We start from the raw sequence: 11,269 nt of genomic DNA on the forward strand, positions 1-11,269 counted from the left end.
ATATTTTGCAGCTATAAACCTTAATCAACAAATTAAAAAAGACATAAAATAAATGAAACTGATACTTAAAAGAAATTATGTCAAATTAAAACTACTTCCACCCCTTGGATATGATTAATATCCTCTTGTGAATGAATGAATGAAAAAAGAAATTTATTTAAAAAAATATATATGTTTATATACTTAAGGAAGTAATAATAATAATAATATTAAGAAATATAGCTCCCTAAAAAGCTATATTATCAAGCCGAAGGTCGTGGGTTCGAATCCCTCTCGTGCCATTAGCTTTTTTTCATCTCAACTAAAAACCTTAATTAATTGTAAAGTATTAATTGGTCAAGCAGACCACGAAAATAGTGAACTTAAATTAAAATAATAATGCACTAAATTGATTATCAACATAATGTCTTGCAACTATAAACTTTAATGAATCAAAAAGCAAACAAAAAACATAAAATTAATGAAATGGATATTTTTAAGAAACTACGTCAAATGAAAACTACTTCCACCCCCTGATATGATTAATACTCCCTTGTGAATGAATGAAAGAAAAAAATGACTTTATTTACAAAAAGAAAATACATTTATATACTTAAGAAAGTATAACAGAAATTAAAATAAAAACATTTTTTATACAGCATTGATTTTTAAACCATTTGCTGGAGGTGGTGGCCGGCTGAGAATCATTTGGATAGAAGAAAATAGTAAAAAATTAAGTAAACAAAATTAAATTAGATTAAAACTGTTAGAGCTTAAAAATTATATCACATTCTAATTTTATTGTTATTACATTGCAGGAAAATTACTACCGATGCCCCTTCTGGTGACTAGCAAAATGAGTATGTGAGGCTTACGAGAGATTCACCCCAATATGCATATCGGAACTGCATAATGCTAAAAAAAATGATGGTACTAGAACACATTAAATATGTAACCATTAAGTTTTTTTTTTATCAATGTGAATACCTAATATCTACTAGTACCAGTACAAGTTGCCAAATAGGTAATTATTGTTTGGACAATAGATACAGATACAGGAAAATAAAGCACGCTCTCCTATAACTTGGTCCAATTATATATTTTTCCTCAATGTATAATATTTGTAAATAAAAAATTTTCGTCATGATTTGAGAAATAATAGATATTTTTCAAAAGTTTGAGCATTAAGTAAAATCATTTTCACCCTGCTGGGCTCAATTAAAAGTTTCTTTTCCTGAACAGCATTCCCCTGAAGTAATTTTTAGAATTTAAGAAGGCGAATTGAGAAAACGCCTTACAGAACGAAAAACGCTTTATTTTAAGATTTTTATTTCTGCGAGCATTTTACAATGTAGTTAAACATTTGTATTATTTTTCTTATTCTTAGAGAAATGTTTTGTATTCGATCTAAGTTTGCGTTATTGGCGAAACGGACGAGAAGTTCCACTCCAAACCCCAAAGTCGTAAGGCGCAGGTGCGCTTGGTACTTGGAAGTCGGATGAAGAATTCTTTCGCCCGTGGCGCTTTCTGTGAGCACTCATTAACAATTAAAGCTTGGAAACAAATTGCACTAGGGTTATCTTACTGTCAACAACAACTTTTGGCCCTTTCTGGAAAGTACCTGTCAACGGCTTCACAGTCGGTTTTCCCGACATTGATCTCAAAACGGAAATGGACTCAATTCGCCTTTACGATTTCGAATCCACTTAGAAGGTGAGCGAATCGATACCATTCCAACCCGTTTATAACACAAAATCTGGGCGTTGGCTTTGAATTAGTATTTATAATGGACCAATTCCAAGCGTGATCTCTTCGCTTATCTTTTTTTTAAACTGTTATCCATTAAATTAGAGCAAGGAGATTGTTTGGTAAAGGTGCGGATTTGCTGGGGAAATCCCTGTGTTCATCATAAAAAAAAATCAATGATTTATTTTCTCAGAGAAACTACAATTTATACTTTCTAACTTAACTGGACCTTTTGTAATAATTTTCGAAAAAATAATGTACGAAACCCAAATATGAGGTTGCTGATTAATCAGCATATAATGGATACGCTCAAGTATTAACTTTTATGATTAACAAGTAAGCAAGTGAAAAAAAAATCAACATTTGCTCTAGTTTAATAATCAAAATATATCAGCGATCCACTTTTTATTCATTGTTTTTATTGTTAATTAGAAACGAATTGTTATAATTTCTTCTTGGTATGGACTTTCTTAAATGGACAGTATCATTACTTCAAACCAAGTATTAAGAGGTTATTGATTAAGTAGCCTATCACGAGCAGGTTTAAGCATTGATGGGCAGTATCGCAACTTCATCAAACCAAGTATTACAAGGTTCCGTAAGCATGCCCGAGTATGATGAGGTTAATGATTAATCAGCTTATCATGGATATGTTCAAGCATTGATTGTATCCAGAATGGATATAAAAACTACATTTACTCTAAAATGTATTTCAAAGTATTAAATAACATCACAAGCAGGTTTAAGTATTAATGGGCAGTATTGTTTCTTCACCATGTATTATGAGGTTACTGATTAATTTGTTGAAGTCATGAGGAGCGGTGAAGAATAAGGTAGTTTAGAAAAAAAAACCTTTTTCATTTTTTTGGCGCACGTTTCGACCTTTATTCGAGTCATCTTCATAGCCTGGGTACATTACCAAACATATGTTGATAGGAAAAATTCAATTTAAGATGTAAATATAAATTTTGAACCAAGTATTTTGAACTCACATAAAGTGTGTTGTATATCCAGGTCCTGAAGTTGAGTCAAATAAAAGTTGAAACAGCAAAAAAAATGAAAAAGATGTTTTTCTAAATTACCTTATTCTTGACTGCTCTTCACAATTCCAACAAATTATGAAATAACAGGTCACTAAGAAACACACATGTTACTGATTAAGTAGTCTATCACGATGGGTTTGCAGCATGAGGTCAACCATCGGGGTGTCGGTGGTTTTGAAAAATAATCCCATATGTAATGTAATGTTGGGATATCAGGATCGATTGTAAAGCTGCTGCATTCGAACCCAGGACCTTTACCTTAGAGTGATGAGCGCTGTGTCAACGCTTAAACCATTACGACCATCGACACCCCAACCCAAGTATTATGAGGGTGTTGTTTAAGAAGCCTATCACGAGCAGGTTTGATGGGCAGTATCATTACTTCATCAAACCTATTTATTACAAGGTATTTAAGCATACTCAAGTATTATGAGATTACTGATTAATTAGCTTATCATAAACATATTCAAGTAAAAATAAATGAAAGTATACAACATTTAAATAAACAAATATTCCTATTGGCTCTGGCATATATATGAAAATAACAAACTTGTCACACATTTCTTTCTAAGCATAGAGACCTCCACAAACTATCTATGCAAGCCATTGTACGTCTTTTACCGCATCCCTCTTAGAATGTACGACATATTAAACATATTCTAATGTCTAGAAGCTAAGGGCACAGGTAATTCCAATCAGAATGTATTCTGTTATATAGAATTTTTATTGTATATGGTTTTTTTTTTTTTTAGTGACAATAATTTGTTGGATTCGTGAGGAGTGGTTAAGAATGAGGTTGTTTAGAAAAACACCTATATTATTTTTTTGCCAGCACAACAATTTCACACAACACCAGTATGACACCACAAGAATACCACCACGCTTTATGCCCTGAAGATGACCTGAATAAAGGTCGAAACGCCACAAAAAAATGAAAAAGTTGTTTTTCTATACTACTTCACTGTTGACCCTTCCTCACTAATCCAACAAATTAAAAAAATAATTGTATACATTAATTAGTTTGTAATTATTTACTTAATATTTATTACATAACTTTTGATTATATCCCTTAGCACATTTTTTTAAAATTCTATATATTTAACAATAAAAAATTGTACATTAATTAGTAATCATATTATTATAGCACTGTTAGGATATTGTAGTGCAAGATTTCCTCTATAGTGTGCTATGGTAAATGTGTTATTTTTGTAAATGAATAAACATCATTCATTTTTGTATGGACATTTTGTAAAAAATTTCGAAAAATTTTTTCAGCAAACCCAACTATTATGAGTTTAATGATTAAGTAACATATTATGAGCAAGCTTAAGCATTGATGAGTAGATCTGACATGAATATAAAATATACTCGTTTTTAGAACTTTGCCCAAGTTTTAACTGAAGTTTTCTTTTACCAATTTCTAACAAGTCATAAAGTTCTTATTGCTGTTATTTTGATTTTAAAAAAAAATTTCAAGCACCTAATTATTTATCAGTTAGTTTATTGAAAATAGATAATTTATTGATCATTTATTTATATTATAAGATAAAAAAATAGTTTGTCGGAGTATTTCAATAAATTAGCTTCTTAAAACTTTTTTTTGTCATTTAAAACAGCAATAATTTTTACACCTTGAAATTCATAGAAAAAATAAAAAACCTATCCCTTGAATTCAATGAAATTCAAAATTGATAGTACTTACTTAAATTTCTCTTTTCTAACAATTTCAAAAATTTATTTCAGCAAACTCAAGAACTATAAGGTTACTTGAGAGAACGCAAGTATTGTATGGTTACTCGAGAAAACTCAATGATTATGATGTTACTTTAACAAAGTTGAGTATTATCTGGTTAAAGATGAAATGGATCATGGATACCCACCATCAACTTTTCATTATTAAAATGTATAGTATATGTTCCGTGCAGTGCGAATTTTACTAGCTGCCTTGGCTGCACTAGTACCAAGCTACAATTCATACAATCTGCATACACTAATTATGGGTTTTAAGGCCATGTGAAAGAAAATATTTGTTAATTTACAGAACAGTTCAAAACATTTTTTTTTATGAACTGTTGCTTTATTCTGTCGGTATTACCTGATGTAAACATCTAATCCTTTATAAAAAGAAAAATGTAGGTTAACAGTATTAAAACATTAACAAATGAAAAACAGCTCAAACCTGGTAACTAAAACGATTATTCCATCTCAACAAAAAATATTTATTCACTCATAAATAAAATACTTTGATTTTTTTTAATGTGATAAATAGATAATGCATTGTAAATTTATGCCATGGTATTTTTATTTTTATTATTTTTTATATATTACTTTGTGTAAAATATATTCAATGAGATTTATGTGTTTTTGGTTATTTTCAGGATGTCAGAAAATGGGGCATCAACATCTAAACATATTGATGGGAGTGAGCTTCCATTCAAAAAGCCGAGGCATATATTAAAATTCCATGGAAGTTACCAATTGAAGCAAGAGGAAGAGGGTGTCGAAGAAGGGCAATGTTCCGCCTTAAGTAATTTATCAGAGGCTGACAGGCCTCTCAGAAGGAATGTCTCTTTCATCGAATGGCACACCCAGCAGATGGCAAAGGCGCTTTTTGATAATACAATCAACAGTATGATCGAAGAGGTCGGCTTTCCACTTCCTGAAATTGAAAACCTAATTCACGACGAATGCTACCTAGAAGACGAAGCTGTCAGAATGGCGATTAGAAGCCACGGCCTTCAAAAACCTTGTTCTTGCACTCAAAAACGGCACAATCGTCCTCTGCCCGAAAACATTCCCTTTCATCAGAGAAATAATTTTATCGTGGAAGATGATCCGTCCACTTCTTTAAAATCATCTCTTGAAGCTGATATCCTGTCAGAAGCTGTTACCATCGCCATACAGAAAAAAGGCTTGGGTGCATCTCAAAACGGCAGTCTCTAAAACTACATAGGGGTTATAAATTATATATGTATCTTTACTGGGGATAGATATTTATATTAACAGTTTTATATGTACTGCTGATCTGATGCCTTTATATACAAATTTAAAATTATAAGAGAGGCCAAAATTCATTTTTACGACCATATTTTTGAAATTCCAATTCAGCAAAGGTCATATAAAGCAATAAATGGTTCGTTTTTTAAAATGTTTCATTTTTTTTATTTTTGTGTATGAAAAGTTTTCCATTTGCCAATACCTGCCATTTCAAAGTTAGTATTAATAATTCTTAAAAAAAAAAACAAAAAAAAATGTGTATAACATTTTCTTTAACAAATATGTAATGCTTTTGTAAATATTTTAAGTTAGTTATGTGTTTATAATAAGGGTACAGACATTAATTCACAATACCTTTTATGCTTTTAAGTTTGGTTTCAATTAAATGTACAAATACATATCATTTTATCATGTTGAGTGTGACAGTTTTTCTGTGTTAATATTCATTTATAATTTTATAACCTATTATACCTTGAAAAAAAAAATAACAATTGTATTCATATAATATTACTTCTATTTAATAATAATAATAAAAATGTTCCTAAATCCAAGTGTTGTAAAAGAATTTATTAAAAAAAAATTAATGGTCTTGCATGATAATATAGCACTAGTCTAATTGGTAAATGATAACTTTGAAATAAAATATATTGGAAGATTTTAATACATGATGTCTTTTTGTTACCATTTGGTCCATCTTAAATTCTCATATTATAATTTACTAGTTTTATAACAAAGAATTGCGCTAACTACAGCAACGATGATAAAGTTTATCTTGTATTAATTATTTTTAAAAAAATGCACTTATTATTTTTAAAGGAAGTGGCAAAACCCGAATTTAAATTATATTGAGAAAAAATGTGTGAAGTGAGTATACTGATAAAATAGTTAATTTAAAGAAACTGTTAGAACAATCCAACTCTTCTAGTCATCAATATAAGTTAAAAGTCCTGGGTTCAAATCCATCAGCCCATTTGAACTTGACATATGGGTTAAAAAAACCAAACTTTACTTTGTACTTTTCACTTACTTTTTAATTTTTTAAATTAATACAATTTCAGAGTGTTGAGAAATGACCCTACTGGAGTGCCACGATTTTCAATGTTATGCATGCTGTTTTTAATGTTTTGTTTGCAAGAAGGGTAATAGAAAAAGTGAACATTTTAACATCATAGGTTTAAAAACACTGAACTATCTGTATGAACTGAAATAAAAAAAAATTATTGTACTTTTCATTTACTTTTTAATTTTTCAAATTAACACAATTTAAAAGTGTTGAGAAATGACACTACTGGTGTGCCACGATTTTCATTGTTATGCATGCTGCTTTTAATGCTGTTTTGTTTGCAAGAAGGGTAAAAGAAAAAGTGAACATTTTAACATCATAAATTTATTGAAATATTTTACCTATTTCAAACTTGTAAACAATAAGACAAATATATAATCATACAGCTATAACATTATATACAACAATTTGCCGTAACTTTAGTTTATATACTTCTGTTACAAATGTAAATGTGCGAATCATTTAAGAAAATTACAGATTTGTCCATTCTTAAAAAAAAAAATCAAGTAATAAATTTTAAATTAAAATAAAGCAAGCTTATTTTTTTCACAAATATAATAATTAAAAAGATACAAATTACATAATTAAACTAATAATATTAAGAATAAAATTATTAAAGTAAAAGTCAAGAAAAATGAAATTATTCACTCATTGAAAATATTTTAATTGGATAATTTTTTTTTGTCTTAGTTAATCAGGGCATTTTCGTTTTGCCCAAGATCTGCCAATTTCCTTAAAAACTAAAAGAATACAACAGAAAATAACTTTCATTAACAAAAAGAAAAAAAAATCAATGTTTTCTTAATATGATCATAAAGTACAATATTTACAAATTTATTTGTTAGTTTTTTAAACTGTGGTTAATAGGTTTTTTGGTTATTATTTAATTTTTTTTTTTTTTTTACAATAAAAATAATAAAGCCGATAGAGGGTAAAGGCAATGAAAGTTTCCTTTTAAAGATAAAATCCACTGAGATTCAACTACCACAGCAGTTTTTATTTTAACCATTAATCATTTTATTATTAATTTCTTTTATTTACAAATTGATAAGATTTTGGTAATTAAATGATATATTTTTTCTCTTTAAAAAAAAACTACTTAAGCAAATTAACCAGACTTTAAAATTTTTTTTTTTATTTTTTAAACCGAGGCTTTTTTTTGTTTAAATTTTAATTTGAGCATTCTTCGACAATACAAAATGTTAATCCAGACCTTAAACCGTTGTGCTTCATCGTGGAAAAAAAAGACTCGGCCCAAAAAATTTTAAAGAAGAAAAAAAGTTCGTTTTTAAAAACAGGTTTGTAATAAATTTTCAGATTTTTGTCGTAAGTTAAAATTTCTGGTTATGATTAATACAATGTCATGGTTCTCTTATATAAACATAAAAGTCGTTAAAAATACAAAAGGTCGATATTGTTTCAGTTATAGGTTATCTTCTTAAGAAATGGAGGAAAGAGAATTTCTTTTCTTGATAAAGTACAACAGAAAGAGGAGTAACTAACGTACTTTCAAAAATGGAAGATTAGTACAACTGTGAATACAATTATTAAAATTTTATATGTATTTAAGAATTTGGTTCTTCTTGATCTAAGTTTTTTTTAAAGCTTAATTAATCCAAATTGTGAAACATTGTCGTGTGGTTTGCGAGGTAATGAACCTGTAGCTAGCCTGCTCTCACTGGTCGTCTCAAATTTAACAAATTTATAGATGGACGATGTAAAAATTTGGTGAAATGTGCCAGACAAAACCAGAGGAACAAGACAATGATCATAAATGACCGAGCTACAGATTAATTAAGACAATTTGGCTATTTCCGAATTTGTAATACTCAAAATAATTAAACTCGAAATATCAGAGAGGACAAGGAATTTGGCGTAAACAAGTTTTTTGTGTTTATACAATTAAACACATGTAACTTTTTTTTGTATATATTTAGATAATACCCTTAAAAATGATTTCTGGTTAACAATGTGAAACAAGAAAAGAACATTTGTACACATATTATACTCCTTATTGAAGATATGACAACAAAAATGTAAACTTGGCATTTAAACTTCATTTTACAACAAATTTATTACAGAAATTAAATTAATTTATAATATATATATAAAAAAGAGACAAGTGCACTTTTGATTTTCATTGATGAATGAAAAATGTATCACTTATCTACAAAACAAGTATTCTCTTATTTTGAAAATATGACAAAACAGCTTCAACTTAGCATGCTTAAAAGTCAACAAGTTTTATACCCTCTGTATCAAAAGACTTAAATTGATTGATTTAACATCATTATGTCATATGTTGAACAATATTCAAGCAAACAGATTCTTCTAGAGGTTCATTTGATCGCTTGTATAACAACATGATGCACTGTCGTATCGACAATTACATAATATCGGAAAGTTTAAAATTAATTACAATTAATCGTATTAATAAGAAGTTTATTTAAAAGAAAGCTCGATCGGTCGAATCGACGCTGTCTTTCTCATGTCCGAAAGTTCTTTTCTCCGAGGTTCTTAGCTTTCAGTCAGCCAAATGTCAATTTTAAGGTAATACACATATATTTAACAGAAAACATTAATGACAAGAGATTGTTATAAAAAAATTGGTTAAAATTGAATCCCCTGTCTTCTCTGATTTGAAAGACGAAATGAATTGCTTTAGCGGCATTCGAAACGTTTGAAAACAAAGGAAAAGCCGAACAACGTCGTATCTGGTGGAAACATTCCTGTCGGGTTTGGTAAGCTGACCTTGCCAATAGATGAAAAAGTGGTCGATTTTAAAGTGTTAACACGTTTTATTTGAAATAATATTAATAATAGGTAAAATAAACAGAGAGGAAGCAAAGGAAAATTGTTGAAAGCTAAATAACTGATGAGGGTAAATTAAAAAAAAAATTAAAAAAAGAAAAAGTGTTCTTGTGGAAGGAAGGGTGATTGTGTGAAGATGGGTTATCACAAGTCAGCCCCGCCGATGGATTTGTTCAGCGACATATGAGTTCCTTTGCCATCACTGGTCTGATAAAAAGTTTCAAAACGATGCGTATTCGGTGTGAAAGGGAGTATGAGGATGCGGATGAGGATGGCCTACAGAATCCAGCAGCGTTTCTTTCTGTTCTTGTTGGGCCCTTTGCCCTTCTGCTTTCCCCTCAGCTCCTTGTCCTTCCTGATCTCTCTGACGAGGGTGTAGAAAGCGTCGTCGACGCCCATCCTCGTCTTTGCCGACGTCTCGACGAACGGTATCGCGTACTGTTTGGCGATCTCCCTAGCCTGGTTCATGTCTACCGCCCATACGGGCAAGTCGCACTTGTTGCCTACGAGCACCATCGGCACTTCTTCGGCGTCTTTGACCCGTTTGATCTGCTCCCTGTACATACCTATGTCTTCGAAGGACTTGACGCTGTTGACGGCGAAGACGAGCAGGAACCCCTCGCCGGTCCTCATGTACTGATCCCTCATGGCACTGTACTCCTCCTGGCCGGCGGTGTCGAGAATGTCGAGAAGGCACGTCTCACCGTCGATCACCACTTGCTTCCGATACGAGTCCTCTATCGTCGGGTCGTACTCGTCCACAAAGTGGTTTTGGATCAGTTGGATGGTAAGGGCGCTCTTACCGACCCCTCCGGCCCCGACCACCACCAATTTGTACTCAGTCATTGCCGATTGAAGCACACACCTACTCCACAGAGAATACACGACTTCGCCTAACGAGAACGTGATTGTGCCTTTTTATTCCACTTCCCCTGGGGTTAAATCCGATCCATATTTCGAACCGACAACTGAAGGATCGTCCTTTCTTTCACGTTTTCCACCGAACACTTTTCTCTCTCGGACACTCCGGGCACCGTTACTACATAAATTATTTGTTATTAAAATGAGTAACCCTAACACTACAACAAAAATCAGATTTACCAACTACTCCCGTCAGAGCACACACACACACTCACGAACGGCACGGCGAGAGGGCTCCGTGAAAATATTCCGTCTCCGTTCAAAACGACCCGAAACTCGAGGAGACGAACGATTTGCGGAAAATCAGGAAATTCGAGCCTTTTACCACTATTAATCGTCTGTAATTTTCAATGGTGACTTTAACATTGATTTGGACTTTCACTAGTCCGCCGCTCGCCACTTCTCCCGCTCAACTTCAAAACGACGCTTTTTCACTAACGACCTCCTGGAAAACTCGACCTTCTCGGAAAATGAGGAGACGAACCAGGGGAGGGAACGACACCGCCACGTCAATAAGATCAAGCAGATTTTCCTTTATAAATTCGATTCACTCGGAAAATATCCTATTAATTTTGAACGAAACAACGTTCGTGACTCATTTCACTTATTTAAACAGTGAGTCATCTTCGTTAGCATGAAGCGCATTTAGTGTGGAATTCTAGGAAAATCCATGATTCTCAACTATGATCATAGAGGATTTTTAGAACAG

At 31.5% G+C, this 11,269-nt stretch overlaps 2 protein-coding genes across 2 annotated transcripts; one reads left to right on the forward strand and one right to left on the reverse strand.

Moving 5' to 3' along the window:
- The first annotated feature begins 1,462 nt into the window (after positions 1 to 1,462).
- Positions 1,463 to 5,813, forward strand: LOC106670070. The gene is made up of 2 exons (XM_014400075.2): positions 1,463 to 1,692; positions 5,147 to 5,813. Exons 1-2 carry the CDS (start codon positions 1,478 to 1,480, stop codon positions 5,709 to 5,711), a joined length of 780 nt encoding a protein of 259 aa, XP_014255561.1. The 5' UTR covers positions 1,463 to 1,477; the 3' UTR covers positions 5,712 to 5,813.
- Positions 5,814 to 8,090: 2,277 nt separating this feature from the next.
- Positions 8,091 to 11,017, reverse strand: LOC106670071 (GTPase HRas). Its single transcript, XM_014400076.2, has one exon. The coding sequence runs from the start codon at positions 10,483 to 10,485 to the stop codon at positions 9,916 to 9,918; it is 570 nt and encodes a 189-aa protein (XP_014255562.1). The 5' UTR covers positions 10,486 to 11,017; the 3' UTR covers positions 8,091 to 9,915.
- Between the last annotated feature and the right edge of the window lie 252 nt (positions 11,018 to 11,269).

This window comes from Cimex lectularius, unplaced genomic scaffold (genome assembly GCF_000648675.2).
Source record: "Cimex lectularius strain Harlan isolate CLEC.00 unplaced genomic scaffold, Clec_2.1 scaffold49, whole genome shotgun sequence".
NCBI lineage: Eukaryota > Metazoa > Arthropoda > Insecta > Hemiptera > Cimicidae > Cimex > Cimex lectularius.

Excerpts from the sequence above, each read along its gene's own strand:
- LOC106670070 (XM_014400075.2), top strand. The coding sequence starts at position 1,478 with ATGAAGAATTCTTTCGCCCGTGGCGCTTTCTGTGAGCACTCATTAACA. Across the intron at positions 1,693-5,146 it reads ATTTCGAATCCACTTAGAAG|GATGTCAGAAAATGGGGCAT; the intron begins GTGAGCGAATCG and ends GGTTATTTTCAG.
- LOC106670071 (XM_014400076.2), bottom strand. The coding sequence starts at position 10,485 with ATGACTGAGTACAAATTGGTGGTGGTCGGGGCCGGAGGGGTCGGTAAG.